The following is a 27,744-nucleotide window of genomic DNA, read 5'->3' on the forward strand; positions in this document are numbered from 1 at the left end:
CTTATATCCGTCTAGATGCCGTAAACTTGCATTTTAACTTTGACAGTTTGCTAAATAGTACTATTTCATTTTTTTAAGCTCTGAAGTCGTTCATAAAGTCGAAATTCTTCAAAATAATAGGCAATACCTAAACCACCATTAATAGACTATAACTTCTATATATGCGAATTGCTTTATGCTAAAATAGCCCTTACTACAGAAATTTAAAATACCATCAATGTGAATACCATGAACTTAATTTAAGTGTCCTAAACACCTTGTCCTAAAAGAGTAGTCAAAAAATCGATTTGTTGGAAACCGAACACGGTCCTATTGGAGTCAGAGACAGAAGACCTACGGACTAGGCTATTTCGAGCTGATTTAACTCAAGAAATAAGGTTCTTTTTATTTCCCTTGTTCGATCATAACCAACAAGTTAACAAATTAAGGAAAGAAGAAAAATGTTTATGTGTTGTGTGAGTTCTTTTTTTTTAGAAAGTTTGAGGCCTTTGCTCACACCCTAAACTTTAATGTAAAACAAGAAAAAAAATTAACTTCGGCATGCCGAAGTTTTTATACCCTTGCAGGTCGTTCCCGTGGGAGCATTGTATGTACGGAGCTTTCCGATTTTTAGAAAACTGAAAACTAAATATAAAAATTATAAGATATTGTTCCATTTAAGTTTACTGCCGTCCGCGTTTACCGAAAGCGAAATATAACGGTCTATGTTTTATTTTGGCATTAATTATCCGATCGTTTCTATGGCAGCAATTTGATAAAGTCGTCCGATTTTATTTAAATTTTATTCGAAATTCTGAAATACTAAAAGAATGATTTTTCCAGGAGTAGAAACTAATATGTCAGAAAACACCGAAGCTATAATTTTGTTTCAAATTATTTTCCCACCAATTTTGCGATCGTTACTATGGCAGCTAAATGATATAGCCGTCCCATTTTGATAAAATTAAATTCGAAATTCAGAACTAGTTAAAAATGTTATTTCCAAGCGTAAGAGGTTACATATAACCTGAAAAACCACCAAAGATATAACTTTTTAAAATTTTTTTTGCAAATTTGGGCTTAAAAAAAATGTTGTACGGAAAACTGCGATTTATGATGGTGAGCTCTTTGGCAATAAAAAAGTTCACCCTAATGGACATATTATGTAATAACAGTGGGTGGGAGATGTCAGCTAATTGATTACGCCTGTGCAACAAATCAATTTTTGGCAATAGTATAATTAAATGGGTGGATAATATGTATATGGACAGACCCTGTGAGTAATTTTTAGGTGCAAATTGTGCCGTACGGGGTAGATTATGGATGTGTTTGTTCCGAAACTTGTTGCTTAATATTAACATATAAGTCGGCAATGAACAAGCAGGGCAATTCCCTATGCCCGCTTAGTGGGAAGCTGCCGACCGATGGTGTATATTCAGAACCAACCAATTTTACTTGTTATTCAGTATATGCGTTGGTTCCCTTATCGTTTTCACTTACACTTAAAAATTCCACGCTACAAATAACACATCGCTTTAAACTACTTCATTACTTATCGGCCAGCTGGTCCGCTTGGGCTATCCGCGTTCATACTTACGATTTTTTGAAGTTTGTGGGCGGTTTGTGGGCGTTAAAGTGGGCTTGGCAAACTTTTTTTTAGGTCAGTCGGTAGGTATTGATGAGAACAATACATTTCAGTTAAAATTTTTGTTCTAGCATCAAAACTGTAGGAGCCACAGTTTTGGGCGGTTTGTGGGCGTTAGAGTGGGCGTGGCACTCTTTTGAAACAAACTTGCGCTGCGCAGGAATCTCAGGAATCTGCATGCCTAATCCCAGTATTGTAGCTCTTATAGTTTCCAAGATCTCAGCGTTCATACGGACAGACGGACAGACGGACATGGCTAGATCGACTCGGCTAGTGATCCTGATCAAGAATATATATACTTTATGGGGTCTGCCTGTTACATACTTTCCGACGAATCTAGTACTTTTATTCTAGTACCTTTTACTCTACGAGTAACGGGTATAACGAGGAAGAACGCTATAGTCGAGTACCTCGACTATCAGATACCCGTTACTCAGCTAAAGGGACAAAGCGGAAATGGAGACATGCAAGCAGCAAAGCGATACTGAAATGCGCCACCTACCCCTGATCACAATATATGGTTATGTGAGCGGTAGACAGATTTAAGCGTTATGGCGTGGCAAACTTTTTTTGGATCAATCGATAGGTATTGACGAGACTAAGACATTTCAGTTAAAGTTCTTTATCTATCATAAAAATTGTGGGCGCCAAAGGCTTGGGCGGTTTGTGGGCGTTAGAGTGGGCGTGGCATATTTGCGTAACAAACCTTCGCTCAAGGCTACGGAATCTAAATCTGAAATTCCAATTCTCTATCTTTGATAGTTTCCGAGATATACTCGTTCATATTTACGATTTTTGGAAGTTTGTGGGCGGTTTGTGGGCGTTAAAGTGGGCGGGGCAAACTTTTTTTTAGGTCAATCGATAGGTATTGATGAGAATAATACATTTCAGTTTAAATTTTAATTCTAGCATTACAACTGTATGAGCCACAGTTGTGGGCGGTTTGTGGGCGTGGCACGCTGCTGAAACAAAAAGCTCAGGAATCTGCATGCCAAATCCCAATAGCCTACCTCTTATAGTTTCCGAGATCTCAGCGTTCATCCGGACGGACAGACAGACGGACAGACGGACATGGCTAGATCGATTCGGCTAGTGATCCTGATCAAGAATATATATACCTTATGGGGTCGGAAACGATTCCTACTGTCTGTTACATACTTTCCGACGAATCTAGTATACCCTTTTACTCTACGAGTAACGGGTATAACATAAGAGAACGTTGTAGTCCTAGACTATCAGATACCAGTTACTTAGCTAAAGGGACCAAAGGGAGATGGTATCTCCGAGATGCGAGCAGCAAAGCGATATTGAAAAGCGCCACCTACCCGCGATCTCAATATATGGTTTTGTGGGCGGTAGAAAGATTTAAGCGTTATGGGTGTTAAAGTGGCCGTCGCAAACTTTTTTTTTGGTCGATCGATAGGTACTGTCGAGACTACTACATTCAAGTTTAAATTTTTTTGCTAGCATGAAAACTATGGGCGACAATGGCTTGGGCGGTATGCGGGCCTTAGAGTGGGCGTGGCAAAGTTCTTGGACCAATCGAAAGGTATTGACGAGACTAACACATTTCAGTTAAAATTTGTTTTCTAGCACTAAATCTGTAGGAGCCACCGTTTTAGGCGGTACTGCGGTGCTGCGTACAAGGCTATGGAATCTAAATCTAAAATCCCAATTCCCTATTCTTGATAGTTTCCGAGATATCCGTGTTCATACTTACGATTTTTTGAAGTTTGTTGGCGTTCAAGTGGGTGCGGCAAACTTTTTTTTGGTCAATCGATAGGTATTGATGAGAACAATACATTGCAGTTAAAATGTTTATTCTAGCATCAAAACTGTAGGAGCCATAGTTTTGGGCGGTTTGTGGTCGTTAGAGTGGGCGTGGCACGCTGCTGAAGAAGTTCAGGAATCTCAATAGTCCAGCTCTTATAGTTTCCGAGATCTCAGCATTCATCCGGACGGACAGACAGACGGACATGGCTAGATCGACTCGGATCAAGAATATATATTCTTTATGGGGTCAGAAACGCTTTCTTCTGCCTGTTACATACTTTCCGACGAATCTAGAATACCCTTTTACTCTACGAGTATAACAATTAGCAACAGATATTTAAGACTTATATTTTCGGTCACGAAATAACGTTTAATTGGTAAATTTTTTAATAAAAATCTACTTGTAAGAGTTATTTAGACTTTTATTTTTTCAGTCTAATAATAACTATTATGTTAAGACTGAAAAAAATAAAAGTCTAATAGTTATAAAATAATAGTTACGGGAAAACTTATTTATCAGTCCAAAAATAACTGTTATTATCAGGCATATATAAATAAGAGTCAAAAAATAACAGTTACTACATATGTGACCATTTTCAAAAAGTTAAAAATTGTTAGGTCACTGCTGGTTTGTAAAGGACACATTTAATTGGTTTCGTGAACTTTTTCTCCGACTTTAAGTTTTGCCGAACTATACGATTTTTTCGATCAAAAACAATTAAATTAGTGTTAATTTCGGTCCCTGGTTTTGGCTGGTTCGCAATGGCTCTGAAGGTTTTTAAGCATTTCTTATATCCGTCTAGATGCCGTAAACTTGCATTTTAACTTTGACAGTTTGCTAAATAGTACTATTTCATTTTTTTAAGCTCTGAAGTCGTTCATAAAGTCGAAATTCTTCAAAATAATAGGCAATACCTAAACCACCATTAATAGACTATAACTTCTATATATGCGAATTGCTTTATGCTAAAATAGCCCTTACTACAGAAATTTAAAATATCATCAATGTGAATACCATGAACTTAATTTAAGTGTCCTAAACACCTTGTCCTAAAAGAGTAGTCAAAAAATCGATTTGTTGGAAACCGAACACGGTCCTATTGGAGTCAGAGACAGAAGACCTACGGACTAGGCTATTTCGAGCTGATTTAACTCAAGAAATAAGGTTCTTTTTATTTCCCTTGTTCGATCATAACCAACAAGTTAACAAATTAAGGAAAGAAGAAAAATGTTTATGTGTTGTGTGAGTTCTTTTTTTTTAGAAAGTTTGAGGCCTTTGCTCACACCCTAAACTTTAATGTAAAACAAGAAAAAAAATTAACTTCGGCATGCCGAAGTTTTTATACCCTTGCAGGTCGTTCCCGTGGGAGCATTGTATGTACGGAGCTTTCCGATTTTTAGAAAACTGAAAACTAAATATAAAAATTATAAGATATTGTTCCATTTAAGTTTACTGCCGTCCGCGTTTACCGAAAGCGAAATATAACGGTCTATGTTTTATTTTGGCATTAATTATCCGATCGTTTCTATGGCAGCAATTTGATAAAGTCGTCCGATTTTATTTAAATTTTATTCGAAATTCTGAAATACTAAAAGAATGATTTTTCCAGGAGTAGAAACTAATATGTCAGAAAACACCGAAGCTATAATTTTGTTTCAAATTATTTTCCCACCAATTTTGCGATCGTTACTATGGCAGCTAAATGATATAGCCGTCCCATTTTGATAAAATTAAATTCGAAATTCAGAACTAGTTAAAAATGTTATTTCCAAGCGTAAGAGGTTACATATAACCTGAAAAACCACCAAAGATATAACTTTTTAAAATTTTTTTTGCCGCTTATTCCTATGGGAGCTATAAGATATAGTTGTCCGATACGTCTGGTTCCGACTTATATACTACCTGACAAAGAAAGAAGACTTTTGGGAAGGTTTCAGCCCGATAGCTTCAGAACTGAGAGACTAGCTTGCGTAGAAACGGACGGACAAACGGACATGACTTGATGCTGATCAAGAATATATAGACTTTGTGGGGTCGGAAACGTCTCCCTCAATGCGTTGCAAACTTTCGACTGAAATCATAATACCCTCCGCAAGGGTATACAAATTTGGGCTTAAAAAAAATGTTGTACGGAAAACTGCGATTTATGATGGTGAGCTCTTTGGCAATAAAAAAGTTCACCCTAATGGACATATTATGTAATAACAGTGGGTGGGAGATGTCAGCTAATTGATTACGCCTGTGCAACAAATCAATTTTTGGCAATAGTATAATTAAATGGGTGGATAATATGTATATGGACAGACCCTGTGAGTAATTTTTAGGTGCAAATTGTGCCGTACGGGGTAGATTATGGATGTGTTTGTTCCGAAACTTGTTGCTTAATATTAACATATAAGTCGGCAATGAACAAGCAGGGCAATTCCCTATGCCCGCTTAGTGGGAAGCTGCCGACCGATGGTGTATATTCAGAACCAACCAATTTTACTTGTTATTCAGTATATGCGTTGGTTCCCTTATCGTTTTCACTTACACTTAAAAATTCCACGCTACAAATAACACATCGCTTTAAACTACTTCATTACTTATCGGCCAGCTGGTCCGCGATCCAATCCAAATGTTCCTCCTTGAAGCGGGGATCCGCCATGGTCAGAGCTGTTGATTTGAAGCTATAGTAATAGAAAACCGACACTGCGAAGAAAGAGGTGAACATCACGATAAGCGTGTAAGCATTATTTCCGGATCTCACTGATGCGTTGTCCCAATGATAAAGATATTAGATCTATTGGCCAGTGCTGATTTTCTTCGCCTGGTGGGTGACGATATTGGCAGATGATCCAGAAATGCTGGGAGGCGGACAGAAGAAAGTACAGGGTAATGCTGATCATGAAGAGCTTGCAGTTCCGCAGGATTATGAAGGAGGCACCGACCTGGTACGCACACGTTGAATGCAGCGCCATGGTGAACAGCAAATACTCCGTAATGATCAGAGCGTCCTGAATTCTGAAATAATATCGTGAAGTCCAGTAATCGAAATTCTGCGAGCCTCGAAAACTTACACAAAGAGAAATATGGCTGTCTGCAATCGGTTTCTAGCAAGCGAAGGCCCAAATGCGTTTAAGAGAAGGTCTACTCCCAAAAGGGCGAACTGAAGCAAAAGCACCCAGGAGTACCGTCGCAGAGTTAGCTTCATAGCGCTATCTCAACGGTAAACAATTGATTGGGTTGTCAGTTTATTGTGTATTTATTGTGCTGGTTTTGTTGTGTCCCTATTGTGCGGTTTTTTTACGTCCTTCGCCCTTATGAAGTCAAAGCTACCGCGTCGGTCATGCGCTCTGTCTGTCATACCAGAAACTTATCGATAGACAAATGTCCTTAAAAAGGCAGCTATATTTAACTCGCACAAAGTTGAGAACATCTCTGCAAGCAAAAGGGCGATTTTTATGTGTCCTGTCGTCCAGATAGAAACACGATAGAACAAATTTTACAAAAACAAAAAATGCATACATATATCGCGTAGAAGTCACTTCTAAGTCACTTCTGGACGATAGAAAGACTATAGTACACATTTTACAAAAACAAAAAGGGTCGGGATCGCGAAGAAGTAACTTCTGTTAGGAACTGTTTATTTTTCGGTGGCAGTGCCGCTAGCTCAGTCTTAATCTCAGGGCAGAGTACCCCTATGCCACAGCTCGCAACATGAGTATCGACAACTCCGCTGTCTCACATCACTAATCTATCGGTCATCACTAAGAACCAAAACGTAAACAAAGGTAAATATCTACAAATATTGACGGGAAAATTGGTTTAATTTGGTGGCTATTGATGACTTAGCCAAGCGCCCCCACCCAACCATGGATGCCCTCAAGATGCTGCAGGGCACCATTCTCCGTTGGCAGGAGCCCCCTCCTCGCGACTACGACGGTTCCATCTCCCCCACTGGGAAAGCTTACTCACATTGTGTGTATTACAAATGATTAATAAATATGGTACGTACAATCATTTATATTCATGCTCCTCTTAACTGATCTATCCTTCCTCAGCCTTTAAGACCGAAAACATGGCCACCGTCTTCAATATTTACGCGGTCAAAGTTATAAGAAAAAGGCTACAGGCGCCGCGGAAAGTTATGCTCTAACAGTCACTTATTGGTAGAGCTCGCATGGAAACGCGGCCCTCAAAAGGAACATACGCGATGCGCGCGTGTCGGGTCACCTAATCCTGAGGAGCTCCAGGGGAAAAGAAGGGACAGGCTAAAACTGCACTGTAAACTATACCATCTAACTGATGCTCGCGACCTTTTTGATTCTAGGCAAACGACGAGGACAAATAAGGCTCTCGGGTCTAAATCAGGATAAATTCACAAACAGGGAATTTAATAATCAAGGTACCCATGTATTATAATATTTCCTGAATTTCAGCCACTTTTGGGCCGGGCCTGGAGGGCGATTATAGCCCGGCTGAAAACTTCTCGCCGGAGGTCAGCGACAACACTTGTCTCCAAGAAGGAAAACTGGCGCACTACGGTGAGTTGTGCAAGGGCAGTCGGAGGTTCGGCCGCCCGACAAAATGGCGGTACTTCTCAACGCCGCGATGCGACGGCTGGAAGTTCCCGAGATGAGGTGGACGTGGTAGACCGGAACGGACTAACCGGGAAATGCTTGATGTCGTCGGCGTCGACGGCGAAAGGCGTTTATGGCTGGTCGTCTGTGCGGGTCGAACGGACACCGGTTGCTGGCAGCTAAGTCGGGGCTGGTAGGTATGGCGAAGTCGTGCAGAAATCAGTGGAACTCCCAAGTAAATATCCCGGGGCCCTTTGTGTTGGGAACCCGGCTGCCTTTATAAATGATTATTAATAAATAACGAACTAGCATGTTATCTTTCCTATCACTCACTTTAATTTATTTTTAAGCACAAAAAATGTATCTTAGTACTTCCAGCTACATCTGCCTAGTTGGACAATATGGCTGCGACTATACTGATATCTGCTGATCATCATTCCTCCCCCGCCATATTACATCGCCTCTCCCAAAATTGGGTCATTGGACACATGAGTGCCATTTAAGGTAATCTCAGAGCGAACCGGGATTAATCCTCAAATGGCCTGATCGCCCGCCAGATTCACCTCGCTGCTGCAACTATCGCCCTATCGACTTAACCTATCGATAGAGTCCCTCCCATTATCGACTCCAATTGCAACACTTCTGAGACACTTCTGAGCAATAGAAAGACGATAGTACACATTTTACAAAAACAAAATTAGTGGGAAAAAACACACTATAAGCTACAAGATATAGTTGACCAATCTGGCTGGTTCCGACTTATATACTACCTGCAAAAGAAAGAAGACTTTTGTGAAAGTTTCAGCCCGATAGCTTTAAAACTGAGAGACTAGTTTGCGTAGAAACGGACGGACAGACGTACAGACGTACTGACGGACACGGCTAGATCGACTCGTTTAGTCATGCTGATCAAGAATATATATACTTTATGGGGTCGGAAACGTCTCCTTCACTGCGTTGCAAACTTCTGACTGAAATCATTATACCCTCTGCAAGGGTATAAAAATGAAGAAAAAACCTAGAAAACGCCTGCAGAATATCAGTGCAGATGAAAAAGGACCCCTTATCCAAGCTGTTGCCCATTATTGTAGGACTTCACCGACAGTAAGCATTACCACAACAGGGGCAAATCAGCAGAATGGTTGCAGTGCTGCAGGAGATCCACTAGAGAATCCCAATGGGAAGGAACATGCTCTCTACATGGACATCCTGCCGGGCGTATCCTCGTACAGAAAGTAAGATCAGGCCAAAAGAACCTGGTAAGTATATTGTTAGCAGAACCACCAGTAATACGATATCCGACGACCTCTTCATTAGGACTCCAGACACCACCACCACCAGCTACTTGGCCAGCTTAAGCGGAGCTGGAGGACCCGCTGGCTTCTATAGGGAGGAGGAAAATAAGGCGCCCGCTAAGGAACAGTTTAAGAAGCCATAGACAACCACTGCGAGGATGCTGCGCGACTTGCTGCAGCATCAGCGGATCAACCCCGTACCCAATTCGGCTCCCACTTCCTTAAGGCCCAATATGCCTATTGGTACTCGGAGCTGGACTGCGGTGGCGCGGGAAGGATGGCAAAGCATCCTTAAACTACTTATTTACATAAATAAAAACATTCGTTGTACATTCCATTTATTATTATTTTAATTTCTTTGTGTACCAGCAGACTCCTCCTTTTTAAATTTCTCCAATTGATTTGTTTTCCGTTTGGCAACAAACCTAGCTGCTTGGCAGTAAGACCATGCTACAGGCCTTGCGGGTGAACTTTGAAAACGTCGGTCACACTACAATGAATAAGATTTTTCGACTAGTGAAACTCTTAGCCAATCTGAGTACTAGGCTTTACGGTTATTTAAAGCTATTTACGGGCAAGCTAGCTGTGGACATTACTTGGCGTGTAACTGCGTAGCAACACGGTATCCAACGAATCTCGTCATATTTCATTGTAAAAGGTAATGTCTTCTAGTTTATTTTTACTTTGACTGAACAAAAAAATATCTTTGTTTCTGTTTCTTTTGGAAATGGTTATTATTGAATTTCTTATGTCGACGGAGCTGGACCTAAATAGCATTGTTTAGCAAAATTTCCTACATGCCAGGGACCGTCTATACAAGAGGCCAACGCCCTTATAGAAAAATTAAATAAAAAATTTTGCAAAACAAGTAAGAAAATATGATTTTATTTAAGATTTTCCAATTGGGAAAGACTATTCTAGGTATCTTTTACAAGCATATGCAAAATCACTTCTGAATGACTTCCAGAAGTGACTACGGCGACACTTCCAGAAGTTAATTCGGCGATCCGAATGCTATACCGGGGACGATCGTTTTCACCTTCTAGAAGTCACCTAAAAGTGCCTTCCGCGATAGAAAATGCTTGCAGGGGTATAGTACTCACATGTACAAAAAAGCTAAGGAAATAGCAGGAAAAATACCACCCTTCAGTTCTGCAGTAGGGACGCGGTGACATGGCTCAAGGCAAAAAGCTTTTTTTTGTGCCTAAAACGCTGTGTCGCTGTTGACGTCAGCAGAGCAGTCGGCGCAGCGTAAATGACTGCCCACGAAAACGATCGTGCAACAAAGACAGGCAGATATTCGGATATTTCCCTCTCTTTCTTGTCTTATAATCTGCCTGCACTCCGCGCTCGCAGAGACAAATTTCGGCCGGTCCGTTATTTTTTTTGCGACTAATATTTTGGCGGAAAAATTTTCGTGGAGCAGCGACATGTGAACGCCCTAATATTTTATGAGCATTATTGTGTATCGAAAATATACAACTTATATTGTTTTACAAAAGTAAATTTTTTGATTATTGTAAAATTAAGTAATTTGGATTTACTTATAATGTTATGTTTACTTATTATACATTTTTATTACAATATATTTTTTTAGTGTAATTATAGAAAATTAGTCCGTTAAAATTGATTTCAATATTTAAAACATTAGTAGTATTATTATTAACATTTTTTTAAAAATTCTTATTGTATTTTTTACTTAAGAAGTACAAATTATATAGTCGGATATATTTCGCTTTAGAAAGGGTATAAGTGCAGTGGCACGCGCCAACAGCGAAGAGAAAACAAAAGAAATCAAGTAAAGGGGTGAGAAGACTTGGTGCATTCTGTTTGAGTGATTGAAAGGAAAGCATCCATTTTAATTGTGCGCATCAGAGTTACTTTAGTCGTCTCTTTAAGTTAATATAATAAAGTCAGGTAAGTGCTACGTTAAGTTTAAGATGTTGTGCATTGATCTTAATTTAAAGTACGTATATTTTGAAGGTATTCAATGGGTTCCGTTAGCCGAAAATGGATGACGAAATGTTTTGTGCCAATAAAAATCCTGCAAAGGGTTAAACACAGCTATAAAAGGTAAATATACAAATAAACAAATAAAACGCATTTTTTAAACATATGTTTTTTCAGGAGCGTTGGCCAAGGATTCAGAAAACCCGGACAAAGGTTTAAGAACGGCGATGACTAACGTTAAAAATAAGCTTACGAAACAAAAAAACAGAAATAATAATTGACCAATTTTTGAAAATGTAAATAATACCATCTAATTAAATTGAAATTAAATATGTATGTATTTTAAATTCTATATTTTCATAATTGAAAACTCATGGAAAAATTCTGATTTTCACAAGTGATTTCACTTGGGACGTGTCACTTGCAAGTGATTTCACAAGTGAAAACTCATGGAAAAATTCTGATTTTCACAAGTGATTCACTTGGGACATGTCACCGGCACGTGACAGGCCATACGAAAAATGAGTATAAGGAACAAGTGAAATCCCGAAGGACTTCGAAAAATTTTCATTTGAATTTTCACTTGTGAAAATGCGGACATCCCATACAATTTTTTATATGGAGCGTCACTTGTTCTTAACTTGTGCACGAGGACATGTCCCAGGTGATTTACAAGTGAAACTTTTTTTTTTGGAACTGAAGGGCAGACTTAGCAAGTGAACTTCGATGGACGCCGTTAGCCGCGGCCCAAAGAATAAGAAATGTAATCTTTGGCAATCTTTGTGCAAAAGCACAGAAAACAAAAAAAGGAAGTTAACTTCGGCAAGCCGAAGTTTGTATACCCCTGCGCCACCTACCCCTGATCGCAATATATGGTTATGTGGGCGGTAGGCAGATTAGAGTGGGTGTGGCAAACTTTTTTTTTGATCAATCGATAGGTATTGACGAGACTAATACATTTCAGTTAAGGTTTTTTATCTATCATAAAAATTGTGGGCGCCACAGGCTTGGGCGGTTTGTGGGCGTCAGAGTGGGCGTGGCATATTCGCGTAACAAACTTACGCTGCGCTCAAGGCTATGGAATCTAAATCTGAAATATCAATTCTCTATCTTTGATAGTTTCCGAGATATCCTCGTTCATATATACGATACAATTTTTGAAGTTTGTGGGCGTTAAAGTGGGCGAGGCAAACTTTTTCTAGGTCAATCGATAGGTATTAATGAGAATAATACTTTTCAGTTAAAATTTTTTTTCTAGCATTAAAACTGTTGAGCCACAGTTTTGGGCGGTTTGTGGGCGTTAGAGTGGGCGTGGCACGCTGCTGAAACAAACTTGCGCTGGGTAAGAAGCTCAGGAATCTGCATGTCGAATCTTAATAGCCTAGCTCTTATAGTTACTAAGATCTCAGCGTTCACCCGGATCAGACAGACGGACAGTCGGCAGACGGACATGGCTGGATCGACTCGGCTAGTGATCCTGATCAAGAATATATATACTTCATGGGGTCGGAAACGCTTCCTTCTGCCTGTTACATACTTTCCGACGCATCTAGTATACCCTTTCACTCTGTTCAGGCCCACTGTCAGGGGAATCTGAACCGGCCCCGCTATCCAGCTGCACCGCTCTCCCGCTCTCTCGCGCTCCCGCTCTCCTGCGCTGTTCCCAGCTCCCTCCATGAAGTCTCCGCTGCGCTTTGGAGCGCAGAGCGGAGCTTAGACTTAGTTAGTTCGATTTTGGAGTTCAATAGAAATAAACCGCGGTCGCACCCCCGCCTACTATTACCAGTTAACTTTTGTGCGTAACTTCTTTTCGGTTAAGGGGCACTTCGCGCAGCGTGTGTTTTCTCCCCTACAGCGACCACAAACAGGTCGCCGCATCCAACGCCCGTCAGCCGCACCAGCAGCCCTACGCCGAAGCCCGCCGACGCCGCCAGTTTCCCGCCGTCGCCTCCCACGCCATTCCACCAGCGCCGTACCCCGCTACCCCCCGGCGTACATTTTGGTATATTCGACCCGATAAGATAAGTAAGCTTTTTCGTCTCATTAATTGCCGGTGTGCAGTCAGCCACTCGAAAATATAATTCGTTTGACTTTCTACACGATTTGTCCAAAATCCAAGTCCGATTAAATCCGACAACGGCAATTAATAAATTACTTCGCCATTTTTTTCTTCGATTTTCCTTTTGCAACGTGCGTGTATTGCCAATTTTTTCCGACTCCTTTTTTAATTGCATTTGGCCGCTCATCCATACATACGTACACTTGTATAAAATAGAGAAAAAATATTCCAAGCTTAGAGAAAATATTGTGCAAATACAAGCCAAGCATACAGTGTGCAAATACAAGCCAAGCATACAGTGAGAATTATTTAATTTCCAGTGTTCTGCCAATTCAGGCCCCCAAAACCTTCCAAGATTTTCTCACTGTATATCCGCAGCCGCTAAAGTACTTGCACATATTTTTTCGTTTTTCCAAATACAGTCCACATACAAATAAATCGAAAACGTCCACAACAACACATACCCCGCCGGCAATAATTATTTAATAAATTTAAAACCGGCGAAAATTACATACATACAAATATCTACATACATACAAATATCTACATCCATACAAATACTCTTCAGTTCCAAAAAAAAAAGTTTCACTTGTGAATCACCTTGGGAATCACGTGGGACATGTCCTCTTGCACAAGTGAAGAACAAGTGACGCTCCATACAGAAAATTGTATGGGATGTCCGCATTTTCACAAGTGAAAATTCAAATGAAAATTTTTCGAAGTCCTTCGGGATTTCACTTGTTCCTTATACTCATTTTTCGTATGGCCTGTCACGTGCCGGTGACATGTCCCAAGTGAATCACTTGTGAAAATCAGAATTTTTCCATGAGTTTTCACTTGTGAAATCACTTGCAAGTGACACGTCCCAAGTGAAATCACTTGTGAAAATCAGAATTTTTCCATGAGTTTTCAATTATGAAAATATAGAATTTAAAATACATACATATTTAATTTCAATTTAATTAGATGGTATTATTTACATTTTCAAAAATTGGTCAATTATTATTTATGTTTTTTTGTTTCGTAAGCTTATTTTTAACGTTAGTCATCGCCGTTCTTAAACCTTTGTCCGGGTTTTGTGAATCCTTGGCCAACGCTCCTGAAAAAACATATGTTTAAAAAATGCGTTTTATTTGTTTATTTGTATATTTACCTTTTATAGCTGTGTTTAACCCTTTGCAGGATTTTTATTGGCACAAAACATTTCGTCATCCATTTTCGGCTAACGGAACCCATTGAATACCTTCAAAATATACGTACTTTAAATTAAGATCAATGCACAACATCTTAAACTTAACGTAGCACTTACCTGACTTTATTATATTAACTTAAAGAGACGATTAAAGTAACTCTGCTGCGCACAATTAAAATGGATGCTTCCATTTCAATCACTCAAAAAGAATGCACCAAGTCTTCTTCTCACCCCTTTACTCGATTTCCTTTGTTTTCTCTTCGCTGTTGGCGCGTGCCACTGCACTTATACCCTTTCTAAAGCGAAATATATCCGACTATATAATTTGTACTTCTTAAGTAAAAAATACAATAAGAATTTTTAAAAAAATGTTAGTAATAATACTACTAATGTTTTAAATATTGAAATCAATTTTAACGGACTAATTTTCTATAATTACACTAAACAAATATATTGTTATAAAAATGTATAATAAGTAAACATAACATTATAAGTAAGTCCAAATTACTTAATTTTACTATAATCAAATAATTTACTTTTATAAAACAATATAAGTTGTATATTTTCGATACACAATAATGCTCCTACAATATTAGGGCATTCACATGTCGCTGCTTCACGAAAATTTTTCCGCCGAAATATTAGTCGCTAGCCGAACATAACGGAGAGACGCAAAAAAAAATAACGGACCGGCCGAAATTTGTCTCTGCGAGCGCGGAGTGCAGGCAGATTATAAGACAAGAAAGAGAGGGAAATATCCGAATATCTGCCTGTCTTTGTTGCACGATCGTTTTCGTGGGCAGCCTTCTACGGCTGCGCCGACTGCTCTGCTGACGTCAACAGCGGCACAGCGTTTTAGGCACAAAAAAAGATTTTTGCCTTGAGCCATGTCACCGCGTCCCTACTGCAGAACTGAAGGGTATCTACATCCATACAAATATCTACATCCATACAAATGTCTACATCCATACAAATATCTACATACATACAAATATCTACATACATTCACATATAATTTTTAACTCCATCATCCCGTTCCGACTAATTAAATTTTTCCGTCGGCCATCCGGTCAAAAATAATAAAATAAAAATTACACCAACCGACGTGAAATTTTTTTTGGTCATTGTGTTTTATTTACCATCAAACTTTTTAGTATTTTTTTTGGTATTTGGTATTTACTCCGTAAAATTTATTTTATTTAAACGAGAAAAATACCAGCACTCCACCGCATGCATAGCATCCTCCGTCCACTAATTTTTTTGTTATATTTTTAGTATTTTTCCCTCGGAATATTAAATTAAATTAAAGCAATACTCTAATACTAAATAATCAACCGATCGCATCCCCCGGCCAACAACCTATTGGCATATTTTGGTATTTTTCTTCATTCAGAAGTTTAAATAAAGGCACATAGTTGGTATTTTTCCCCCTCAATTTATCCAAACGCAAAAAATACCAGCAAAATATACCAAACTTGATCCCAACCACAAAATACATATACCAAAAGGGTTAAATATTATAGTATTATTTCTCAACGGGTGATATTCGAACTCCCTACTCACCGTTCCTAATCCGTATCATTGGGTTTAATTCCGCAAAGTAACCAGGTCGGTACTTGCTTCCAATTTATATTTCTCCGATCCACTACTTTTTTGTTTCGACACCTCGTTCCAATGTTCCCGAAGTGGGCCAGGTTTCCTATTTATCCGGCATAAACAAAGGCGAGCAGATTCTGACCCAAAAAAAAGAAAGGTCCTTTCTTTTAAATGTCCGTTGGAAGTGATAACAACAAGTTGTGTATTCTACCTGCCGTAGTCCCAGGCATATCCGTAGATCCGCCCACACCAGAACTAACCGCCAAGACCTCGTCGCCCCGAAAAAGGGCCACCCGTGCAAACGTCAAAATGGCACTAGCACCTTCCCAAATCGCTCTAAGCAAATTTACTGAGGTCTCAGATCGGCTGAGTGAGTCTGAATCCAGAATAAAAACTTTTTCGCCGATCCCTCCTACTCTGTCCATGCTGAACATCCGCCGCGAAGAAATACGCGCGTTATGGGACCGCATCAAGGCAGATTACGACGAATGCACCGGGTGCATAGCAGAAGCCGGAGACAGTGCAGCTGATAGTTTGCCAGTTCTCAAGGCTAAATACGGCTACTGCTATTGCGTTTACGAGAGATGTGGGGCTCAGATCGCGGATATGATAGCACAGGCTCCCCAAGTTCAAGCTGTTCCTACCCAGACTTACATTTCCTCTGGATGTCGGCTGCCTCCGTGCGATACCGAGGTTTTCACCGGAGATTATCTGCGGTGGCCGACCTTTAGGGATCTGTTTACGGCCATTTATATAAACAATCCAAGGCTGACGCCAGTCGAAAAACTGTTTCACCTAAATGCCAAAACAAGCGGCGATGCACACACGATAGTGTCAAACTCCCCCCTTACTAACGACGGCATTCGCTCAGCTTGGGCTAACCTAAGTGAGCGTTTCGAAAACAAGCGGTTGTTAGTAAATAGCCAATTAAAAATACTTTTCAATGTGCAGTCCGTTAATCAGGAATCTGGGTCAGCTATCCGTGAACTTCAACGCACCATCCAGGCATGCCTCACGGCTTTAGAAATGTCCGGAATTGAAACCGAAAATTGGGATTGCCTCTTAGTGTACATGTGTTCCTCCAAACTTCCGAAGCTCACGCTATCCTTGTGGGAACAGTCCCTGCACAATAAGGCAGAGATTCCGACGTGGCAGGAACTGAACGCCTTCCTTACGGAGCGTCACCGGACCTTAGAAGCCATAGACGACGTACGGCCGTCAGGCTCGAGTCAATCTCTGCCAAAAACATCCGCCCCCACTGCAGCGCCTCGAAGAATAAATTCTTACGAGACAAGGGTAGCACCTAAGCCAAAAGGATGTGACCTTTGTAAGAAGGAAAACCATCCTGTCTGCACATGTGCACGGTTTCTCCAGATAACGGTAGACGAGCGGTCGGCATATATAAAGAGGAAGCAGCTGTGTCTGAACTGCTTTGAACGAGGGCATCAGCTGCGTGAATGTGAAAGCACTCATAGCTGCTTTACGTGCCGCGGCCGCCATCACACCTTACTACACAGAGGCAACTCCTCCCAATCGCCTTCGAATCCCTTCCCAAGACCAAGTACACCAGTTGCCACCGCTTCCCGGTCCACGGACTCTACAGTCCAAAATTACTTCGCGACGGGGTATAGATCCGTCTTGCTGGGCACCGCCATAATTGACATATGTCACCTGGGGTCGAATTTTAAAGCTCGTGCCTTGATAGATTCAGGATCAGAGGCAACCTTCATTTCTGAGCGGCTGTTCAAATTAATTAAGTTGCCTCGCCAGGTAATCCGAGTCCAAGTATTAGGCTTAAACCAGACAGTATCCGCTGAATCCAAAAAGCTCTGTCAGTTTACCATCCGTTCTCCGACCAGGCCTGGCCGGCAAATAAGCACGACGGCCTATGTTCTTCCTCAATTAGCTGGAAACCTCCCATCTTGTCCGATTCCGCAACAGTTTCTACGGGATCTTCCCGAACTGCTACTAGCGGATCCAAAGTTCTACGAGAGCGCACAGATAGATATTCTGGTCGGGGCCGACGTACTGCCATCCATTCTCCTAAGCGGCACCCGGCTCTCTCCTCGGTCAAGAAACCATTTTTGGGTGGATCCTTACAGGACCCGTTCCTGCTCCAAGGGAAAATAAGATTTCCGTTCTTTCCACACGAATCTCCCACACGGTTGACACGTCCCTGGATAGGCTTCTCACAAAATTTTGGGAGGTGGAGGATCTGCCAGTAAAAGTGACAAAATCTTCCGATTTGACGTGCGAGGAAAATTTTCTCCGGACGACTACGAGAGACGATAACGGCAGGTATGTCGTAAGTCACCCGTTTCGTGATCCCGAAAACGTGAAATCCGCTCTCGGTCACTCCAGATCTTCCGCGTTGTCGCAGTTCCTAAGAACCGAGCAACGCCTAAAGAGGGACATTCAGCTGAAAGCCAAATTCGACTCCGTGATTCAAGAGTATCTCGACCTCCATCACATGAAAGAAGTCCGTCCTACCCATAATTCTGCCAGTTATTACCTTCCGCATCATGCCGTGCTCAAGCCGGAAAGTACAACCACTAAGTTACGTGTGGTTTTCAATTCCTCCAGCCCTTCAGAGAATGGGGTCAGTTTAAATGATGTCCTTCATGCTGGCCCAGTCTTACAGTCCGATCTAACTATCCAGATCCTGAAGTGGCGATATTTCCGATACGTCTACAGTGCTGATATCGAGAAAATGTATCGGCAGATATGGGTAGATCCGAAGCATTCCCCGTTCCAGCGCATCTTGTTCCGCAACAGCGAGGGGCACATTCGAGATTTCGAATTACAGACGGTAACTTTTGGAGTCAATTTCGCGCCATTCCTGGCCATTCGAGTCCTGCAACAGCTGGCAACTGACGTGCAGCTCAGCCATCCAAGAGCGAGCAACGTCATTCGAAATCATATGTATGTAGACGATGTCCTTTCGGGAGCTGACTCCGCCGAGGACGATAAGTTCATTGTTCGCGAGCTACAAAGTGCTCTAGATTCCGCGGGGTTTCCATTGAGAAAATGGACCTCCAACCACAAAGAAATATTAGCTCATATCCAAAGCGATCATCTTCTGACAACCGACTTCCTCGAGATCGACACTGAGAGCACAGCCAAAACTCTCGGCGTACGATGGAAGGCGACGTCCGATGAGTTCTTTTTCGTCCCACCAGATTTAGCAACGGAAATCTCCCACACGAAACGCCAAGTCCTTTCCCAAATTGCCAAGCTGTTTGATCCAGCAGGCTGGCTCGCTCCATTTGTTGTGTGTGCCAAAATCTTTATGCAAGAGATTTGGCTTCAGGATCTAGTCAAATAAGTAGCTCAAATACGGACTCAATAAGCCGTTTAAAAAGAGCTGATGAAGTCAGCCTTTTACCGTTTGCAGCCGTATTTCGTTCAACTAATCTGCTCATGTCCAGCTCAAAGAAGATGGTAGACTCTGAAGCTAATGACTTGGGTACTCAGCCCTACAAATTTAACTACATTGACTTTAATGATATCGATCACCGTCTAAAACTCTTCTTCTACCAGAGCAAGTTTAAGGAGGATGGTGAACATTTTAAGTGGTTGGCAAAGGGACGCGTCTTTAACGAGCAGACCCAGGTCCTGGGAGAAGGACTCGTGGTGATGTCCAACTGCAATTGCTTTTTAATGGAATCCTTTGCATTACCCCAAGACGATGTGGCCAAGTGGCTTCGGCAAGTCGTAAGAGTGTCGGTTAGTCGATTAAAGGCGGTTGAACTGCTGCCCTGGAAGCTTGGATTATCCTTTACCTTAAAGGATTGGGGCGGATTTATGTTGCTGTTGCACGACATGCTTACGACCGATAGCTTACTTCTTTTCTTGCGACGTAAGTTATCTTTACACGAAGTTTATTGGACAAAAATTAAATATTTTTTTATAGATCACCCTCTACCAGAGCAGTGCAAACTTAATTACAAACCATCCACCACCCTCAGCAATCCGTTGCAAACTATTGCATTTGAACCAGTTAATATGTGCTCCCTGCTTCGTAGCAGCCAATGGATTCGTGAACAAGAGAAGAACTTTGAACAATTTCTGCTCCTAATTACAGAGTCACATTTGTACATATCGCAGATTTAAAATTCTCGTGGCTTTCAAACAAAATTCAGGATAAATCCACGCAACCGAAACTTACCAGCCCATGAGCAACTTAGTAGACGTGGAACGCATTACGGATCAAAAATATGTAATGAACTTTAGCGACGAGACCCAAAACAAGTGCGAGATGTGGCAGTTGCTGTTCGAAACGCATAACAATTCCACGTGTTGTCTGAATGTTATCGGTAAAACATGGGAGCAGCTGTTTGGCGTTCCATTCAGCCTATCTGAAACGTAGCAGAGCTCAACGCCAAGGAACCAACTAGAACGGATTACCATACATTTCAATTTATTGTGCAAAGCTTATAATTGTTGATATTTATTGACTACGTTATCTAATGTCACATTAGTTTTCTTAACTTAACCTTCGTATGAGTCGTTGGCTAGGTTTTTTTTAGTTATGCAAAAGTGGTGCTTACCGACCAAATAAATGTAAATATTTTAAAACGTAAAGGTTATTTTCTAAATCGCTGCAATATATACAAACAAAAAATATTAATATGAATAGTTATAAAAATGTTAAAGCATTTTTTGGTAGTATTCTAAACGTGTATTTATTTATTAACAAGTATTTTTGCAGTGTGCCGCGTTCAAACTAACAAACACAAATCACATAACTAAAATTGTATGCTCAGAACCTAAATTTTAATTTAAATTCGTTATATCCGTTACTCGTAGAATAAGAGATATTGTATTCATCGGAACGTATGTAACAGGTGGAACGAAGGCTTTCCTACCCTATAAATTAGTGGTGCCCTCTGGCCTGACTCGCAAGTCTGGGAGTCCTCTGCCACGACACCGACTCTGTAAACGCTCGTGTGGCTTTGGCCGGCGTCTTCGGTTTACGCACATACATAAATGATAGTCTTTCATTTCATTGTATTTGTGTGGGTACCACTGCTATGAAGTATATATATTTGTGATCAAGATCATGAGCTATGTTCGTCTGTCCGTATAAACGCTTAGACCTCGAAAACTATAAATGCTAGAAAGTTGAGATTAAGAATACAGACTCAAGAGATTCTTGCGCATCGCAAACTTATTTCAGTAAGGTGCCACGCCAGTTTCTAGCGAGGACATGGTCATTAACGTCACATACAGTAGATAAAGGTAAAAAGTGTAAAATGTTGAAATCGATGTTTCTTTGCACCTATTCGAAGAATTATTTCTTGGGAGGCTGGGAGGCTGTCCATTAAGACGGACTTTGTTTTTTATGAAATTTGTTACGTCTTACTGACCCCATTATAAATTTCCTTTTGGTATTTTTAATGCATAACCAAAAGGAAAAATTAAACAAATTAGTTTTAGACAAGGAACCAGTTATAACTTTAACTTTAAAAATAATTTTTTAATCGGTACTCATCACATTTTCTTTTTAAGTCATGAAGCATTTGTTATTTTTCAACTTTTACATAAAAGTCTGAACCTAACAGGTATTTTTTAAAAAACATGGACCGTAAATAATCAATGTTTGTGATTTTTATTTTAAATTACCTAATATATTTTGGTATTTCTTCTCCAATTTGGGTGATTTTTAGATACATTGCGGGCTATAGTAAATAGATAGTAAGGTTCTCGGTCCCTGCTAAAAAAACAAAAGTCTTTCAGTAACTTTTATTCAATGACTTTTTAAAGAATGAAATGAAGAAATAAAAGTAAAGTAACGGTTATTTGAAGACTTCTACTGAAAACGTAAAAAATAATTGTTATTTAATAATCAAAAATATATAAGTCTAAAATATCTGTTGCCAACGGGAATGACACAGAGAGCTCGTCTGTTGGAACTCGGTTGGTTCCTATTGTGCTAACAAATTTGCCAATTCATATTTTTGGGAATTCATGAAATGGCCAGCACTAACAAATTTGTAACCATGGTCAACAGAGATTCGGTTTTTATATGTTAAGGAATTTATGGATGGCTTAAAATGGCCAGCATTAACCAATTTGTTACCATTAGTTGTTCCACATTCTCTGAAGAATTTGCGGTCGCGTTGTGTCGTAGAATTCATGTGTATAAGTATAAATGCAATTTTAAGAACATACATAGGAACAAATTCCAACCAAATTCAAACAAAAACGAGGAAGAACGCTATAGTCGAGTACCTCGACTATCAGATACCCGTTACTCAGCTAAAGGGACAAAGGGGAAATGGAGACATGCAAGCAGCAAAGCGATACTGAAATGCGCCACCTACCCCTGATCACAATATATGGTTATGTGAGCGGTAGACAGATTTAAGCGTTATGGCGTGGCAAACTTTTTTTGGATCAATCGATAGGTATTGACGAGACTTAGACATTTCAGTTAAAGTTCTTTATCTATCATAAAAATTGTGGGCGCCAAAGGCTTGGGCGGTTTGTGGGCGTTAGAGTGGGCGTGGCATATTTGCGTAACAAACCTTCGCTCAAGGCTACGGAATCTAAATCTGAAATTCCAATTCTCTATCTTTGATAGTTTCCGAGATATACTCGTTCATATTTACGATTTTTTGAAGTTTGTTGGCGTTAAAGTGGGCGGGGCAAACTTTTTTTTAGGTCAATCGATAGGTATTGATGAGAATAATACATTTCAGTTTAAATTTTAAATCTAGCATTACAACTGTATGAGCCACAGTTGTGGGCGGTTTGTGGGCGTGGCACGCTGCTGAAACAAAAAGCTCAGGAATCTGCATGCCAAATCCCAATAGCCTACCTCTTATAGTTTCCGAGATCTCAGCGTTCATCCGGACGGACAGACAGACGGACAGACGGACATGGCTAGATCGATTCGGCTAGTGATCCTGATCAAGAATATATATACCTTATGGGGTCGGAAACGATTCCTACTGTCTGTTACATACTTTCCGACGAATCTAGTATACCCTTTTACTCTACGAGTAACGGGTATAACATAAGAGAACGTTGTAGTCCTAGACTATCAGATACCAGTTACTCAGCTAAAGGGACCAAAGGGAGATGGTATCTCCGAGATGCGAGCAGCAAAGCGATATTGAAAAGCGCCACCTACCCGCGATCTCAATATATGGTTATGTGGGCGGTAGAAAGATTTAAGCGTTATGGGTGTTAAAGTGGCCGTCGCAAACTTTTTTTTGGTCGATCGATAGGTATTGTCGAGACTACTTCATTCAAGCTTAAATTTTTTTGCTAGCATGAAAACTATGGGCGACAATGGCTTGGGCGGTATGCGGGCCTTAGAGTGGGCGTGGCAAAGTTCTTGGACCAATCGAAAGGTATTGACGAGACTAACACATTTCAGTTAAAATTTGTTTTCTAGCACTAAGTCTGTAGGAGCCACCGTTTTAGGCGGTACTGCGGTGCTGCGTACAAGGCTATGGAATCTAAATCTAAAATCCCAATTCCCTATTCTTGATAGTTTCCGAGATATCCGTGTTCATACTTACGATTTTTTGAAGTTTGTTGGCGTTCAAGTGGGTGCGGCAAACTTTTTTTTGGTCAATCGATAGGTATTGATGAGAACAATACATTGCAGTTAAAATGTTTATTCTAGCATCAAAACTGTAGGAGCCATAGTTTTGGGCGGTTTGTGGTCGTTAGAGTGGGCGTGGCACGCTGCTGAAGAAGTTCAGGAATCTCAATAGTCCAGCTCTTATAGTTTCCGAGATCTCAGCATTCATCCGGACGGACAGACAGACGGACATGGCTAGATCGACTCGGATCAAGAATATATATACTTTATGGGGTCAGAAACGCTTTCTTCTGCCTGTTACATACTTTCCGACGAATCTAGAATACCCTTTTACTCTACGAGTATAACAATTAGCAACAGATATTTAAGACTTATATTTTCGGTCACGAAATAACGATTTATTGGTAAATTTTTTAATAAAAATCTACTTGTAAGAGTTATTTAGACTTTTATTTTTTCAGTCTAATAATAACTATTATGTTAAGACTGAAAAAAATAAAAGTCTAATAGTTATAAAATAATAGTTACGGGAAAACTTATTTATCAGTCCAAAAATAACTGTTATTATCAGGCATATATAAATAAGAGTCAAAAAATAACAGTTACTACATATGTGACCATTTTCAAAAAGTTAAAAATTGTTAGGTCATTGCTGGTTTGTAAAGGACACATTTAATTGGTTTCGTGAACTTTTTCTCCGACTTTAAGTTTTGCCGAACTACACGATTTTTTCGATCAAAAACAATTAAATTAGTGTTAATTTCGGTCCCTGGTTTTGGCTGGTTCGCAATGGCTCTGAAGGTTTTTAAGCATTTCTTATATCCGTCTAGATGCCGTAAACTTGCATTTTAACTTTGACAGTTTGCTAAATAGTACTATTTCATTTTTTTAAGCTCTGAAGTCGTTCATAAAGTCGAAATACTTCAAAATAATAGGCAATACCTAATTTCCCTTGTTCGATCATAACCAACAAGTTAACAAATTAAGGAAAGAAGAAAAATGTTTATGTGTTGTGTGAGTTCTTTTTTTTTTAGAAAGTTTGAGGCCTTTGCTCACACCCTAAAATTTAATGTAAAACAAGAAAAACAAGAAAGGAAGTTAGCTTCGGCAAGCCGAAGCTTATATACCCTTGCAGCTATAATTATAAAATTTAAAAACACAAAAAATGATATTCCCAATAGTATAAGATAATATGTCAAAAAACACCGAAGCTATAATTTGTTTCATATTATTTTCCTACCAATTTTCCGATCGTTCCTATGGCAGCTATATGATATAGTCGTCCGATTTTGATAAAATTAAATTCGAAACTCAGAACTAATTAAAAAATGTTATTTCCAAGCGTAGGAGGTTATATGTTAAAAAACACCGAAGCTATAATTTGTTTCATATTATTTTCCTACCAATTTTGCGATCGTTCCTATGGCAGCTATATGACATAGTCGTCCGATTTTGATAAAATTTAATTCGAAATTCAGAACTAATTAAAAAATGTTATTTCCAAGCGTTGGAGGTTATATGTTGAAAAACACCGAAGCTAAAATTTTTTTCATATTATTTTTCCACAAATTTTCCGATCGTTCCTATGGCAGCTATATGATATAGTCGTCCGATTTCGATAAAATTTAATTCAAAATTCAAAATTATTTAAAAATTGTTATTTCCAAGCTTAGGAGTTTATATGCTAAAAAACACCAAAGATATAATTTTTTTTCATTTTTTTGTCCGATTATTCCTATGGGAGCTATAAGATATAGTTGTCCGATCCGGCTGGTTCCGACTTATATACTACCTGCAAAAGATATAAGACTTTTGGGAAAGTTTCAGCCCGATAGCTTTAAAACTGAGAGACTAGTTTGCGTAGAAACGGACGGACAGACGGACAGACGGACAGACGGACAGACGGACATGGCTAGATCGACTCGTCTAGTCATGCTGATCAAGAATATATATACTTTATGGGGTCGGAAACGTCTCCTTCACTGCGTTGCAAACTTCTGACTGAAATCAATATACCCTCTGCAAGGGTATAAAAATTAACTTCGGCATGCCGAAGTTTTTATACCCTTGCAGGTCGTTCCCGTGGGAGCATTGTATGTACGGAGCTTTCCGATTTTTAGAAAACTGAAAACTAAATATAAAAATTATAAGATATTGTTCCATTTAAGTTTACTGCCGTCCACGTTTACCGAAAGCGAAATATAACGGTCTATGTTTTATTTTGGCATTAATTATCCGATCGTTTCTATGGCAGCAATTTGATAAAGTCGTCCGATTTTATTTAAATTTTATTCGAAATTCTGAAATACTAAAAGAATGATTTTTCCAGGAGTAGAAGCTAATATGTCAGAAAACACCGAAGCTATAATTTGTTTCAAATTATTTTCCCACCAATTTTGCGATCGTTACTATGGCAGCTAAATGATATAGCCGTCCCATTTTGATAAAATTAAATTCGAAATTCAGAACTAGTTAAAAATGTTATTTCCAAGCGTAAGAGGTTACATATAACCTGAAAAAACACCAAAGATATAATTTTTTAAAAATTTTTTTGCCGCTTATTCCTATGGGAGCTATAAGATATAGTTGTTCGATACGTCTGGTTCCGACTTATATACTACCTGACAAAGAAAGAAGACTTTTGGGAAGGTTTCAGCCCGATAGCTTTAGAACTGAGAGACTAGCTTGCGTAGAAACGGACGGACAAACGGACATGACTTGATGCTGATCAAGAATATATAGACTTTGTGGGGTCGGAAACGTCTCCCTCAATGCGTTGCAAACTTTCGACTGAAATCATAATACCCTCTGCAAGGGTATACAAATTTGGGCTTAAAAAAAATGTTGTACAGAAAACTGCGATTTATGATGGTGAGCTCTTTGGCAATAAAAAAGTTCACCCTAATGGACATATTATGTAATAACATAGTGGGTGGGAGATGTCAGCTAATTGATAACGCCTGTGCAACAAATCAATTTTATAATAATAGTATAATTAAATGGGTGGATAATATGTATATGGACAGACCCTGTGAGTAATTTTTAGGTGCAAATTGTGCCGTACGGGGTAGATTATGGATGTGTTTGTTCCGAAACTTGTTGCTTAATATTAACATATAAGTCGGCAATGAACAAGCAGGGCAATTCCCTATGCCCGCTTAGTGGGAAGCTGCCGACCGATGGTGTATATTCAGAACCAACCAATTTTACTTGTTATTCAGTATATGCGTTGGTTGCCTTATCGTTTTCACTTACACTTAAAAATTCCACGCTACAAATAACACATCGCTTTAAACTACTTCATTACTTATCGGCCAGCTGGTCCGCGATCCAATCCAAATGTTCCTCCTTGAAGCGGGGATCCGCCATGGTCAGAGCTGTTGATTTGAAGCTATAGTAATAGAAAACCGACACTGCGAAGAAAGAGGTGAACATCACGATAAGCGTGTAAGCATTATTTCCGGATCTCACTGATGCGTTGTCCCAATGATAAAGATATTAGATCTATTGGCCAGTGCTGATTTTCTTCGCCTGGTGGGTGACGATATTGGTAGATGATCCAGAAATGCTGGGAGGCGGACAGAAGAAAGTACAGGGTAATGCTGATCATGAAGAGCTTGCAGTTCCGCAGGATTATGAAGGAGGCACCGACCTGGTACGCACACGTTGAATGCAGCGCCATGGTGAACAGCAAATACTCCGTAATGATCAGAGCGTCCTGAATTCTGAAATAATATTGTGAAGTCCAGTAATCGAAATTCTGCGAGCCTCGAAAACTTACACAAAGAGAAATATGGCTGTCTGCAATCGGTTTCTAGCAAGCGAAGGCCCAAATGCGTTTAAGAGAAGGTCTACTCCCAAAAGGGCGAACTGAAGCAAAAGCACCCAGGAGTACCGTCGCAGAGTTAGCTTCATAGCGCTATCTCAACGGTAAACAATTGATTGGGTTGTCAGTTTATTGTGTATTTATTGTGCTGGTTTTGTTGTGTCCCTATTGTGCGGTTTTTTTACGTCCTTCGCCCTAATGAAGTCAAAGCTACCGCGTCGGTCATGCGCTCTGTCTGTCATACCAGAAACTTATCGATAGACAAATGTCCTTAAAAAGGCAGCTATATTTAACTCGCACAAAGTTGA

The 27,744-nt window shown here is 39.9% G+C and overlaps 2 protein-coding genes and 2 long non-coding RNA genes across 7 annotated transcripts; 2 read left to right on the plus strand and 2 right to left on the minus strand.

Annotated features, from left to right (window-relative positions):
• Nucleotides 1–364: 364 nt before the first annotated feature.
• Nucleotides 365–27,668, minus strand: LOC119561768 (transmembrane protein 138-like). 4 transcript variants are annotated; one of them, XM_037875252.1, is made up of 4 exons: nt 27,392–27,668; nt 27,082–27,335; nt 26,906–27,023; nt 365–1,519 (listed from the first exon to the last, which is right to left on the minus strand). In XM_037875252.1, exons 1-3 carry the CDS (start codon nt 27,523–27,525, stop codon nt 26,914–26,916), a joined length of 498 nt encoding a protein of 165 aa, XP_037731180.1. In that variant the 5' UTR covers nt 27,526–27,668; the 3' UTR covers nt 365–1,519; nt 26,906–26,913. The 4 variants fall into 4 exon arrangements, with proteins under 4 accessions (XP_037731180.1, XP_037731181.1, XP_037731179.1 ...); XM_037875253.1 differs by lacking the exon at nt 365–1,519 and having other exon boundaries at nt 26,844–27,023; nt 27,082–27,178; nt 27,263–27,335; XM_037875251.1 differs by lacking the exon at nt 365–1,519 and having other exon boundaries at nt 26,844–27,023.
• Nucleotides 5,501–6,705, minus strand: LOC119561770 (transmembrane protein 138-like). Its single transcript, XM_037875257.1, has 3 exons — nt 6,458–6,705; nt 6,148–6,401; nt 5,501–6,089 (listed from the first exon to the last, which is right to left on the minus strand). Exons 1-3 carry the CDS (start codon nt 6,589–6,591, stop codon nt 5,980–5,982), a joined length of 498 nt encoding a protein of 165 aa, XP_037731185.1. The 5' UTR covers nt 6,592–6,705; the 3' UTR covers nt 5,501–5,979.
• On the plus strand, nt 6,946–8,641 carry LOC119561774. The gene is made up of 4 exons (XR_005221443.1): nt 6,946–7,171; nt 7,233–7,387; nt 7,442–8,153; nt 8,330–8,641. It is a non-coding gene; the product is annotated as an uncharacterized LOC119561774 (long non-coding RNA).
• LOC119561777 lies at nt 8,852–9,585 on the plus strand. The gene is made up of 2 exons (XR_005221446.1): nt 8,852–9,219; nt 9,278–9,585. It is a non-coding gene; the product is annotated as an uncharacterized LOC119561777 (long non-coding RNA).
• Nucleotides 27,669–27,744: the final 76 nt, after the last annotated feature.

This window comes from Drosophila subpulchrella, unplaced genomic scaffold (genome assembly GCF_014743375.2).
Source record: "Drosophila subpulchrella strain 33 F10 #4 breed RU33 unplaced genomic scaffold, RU_Dsub_v1.1 Primary Assembly Seq36, whole genome shotgun sequence".
NCBI classification, from domain to species: Eukaryota; Metazoa; Arthropoda; class Insecta; order Diptera; family Drosophilidae; genus Drosophila; species Drosophila subpulchrella.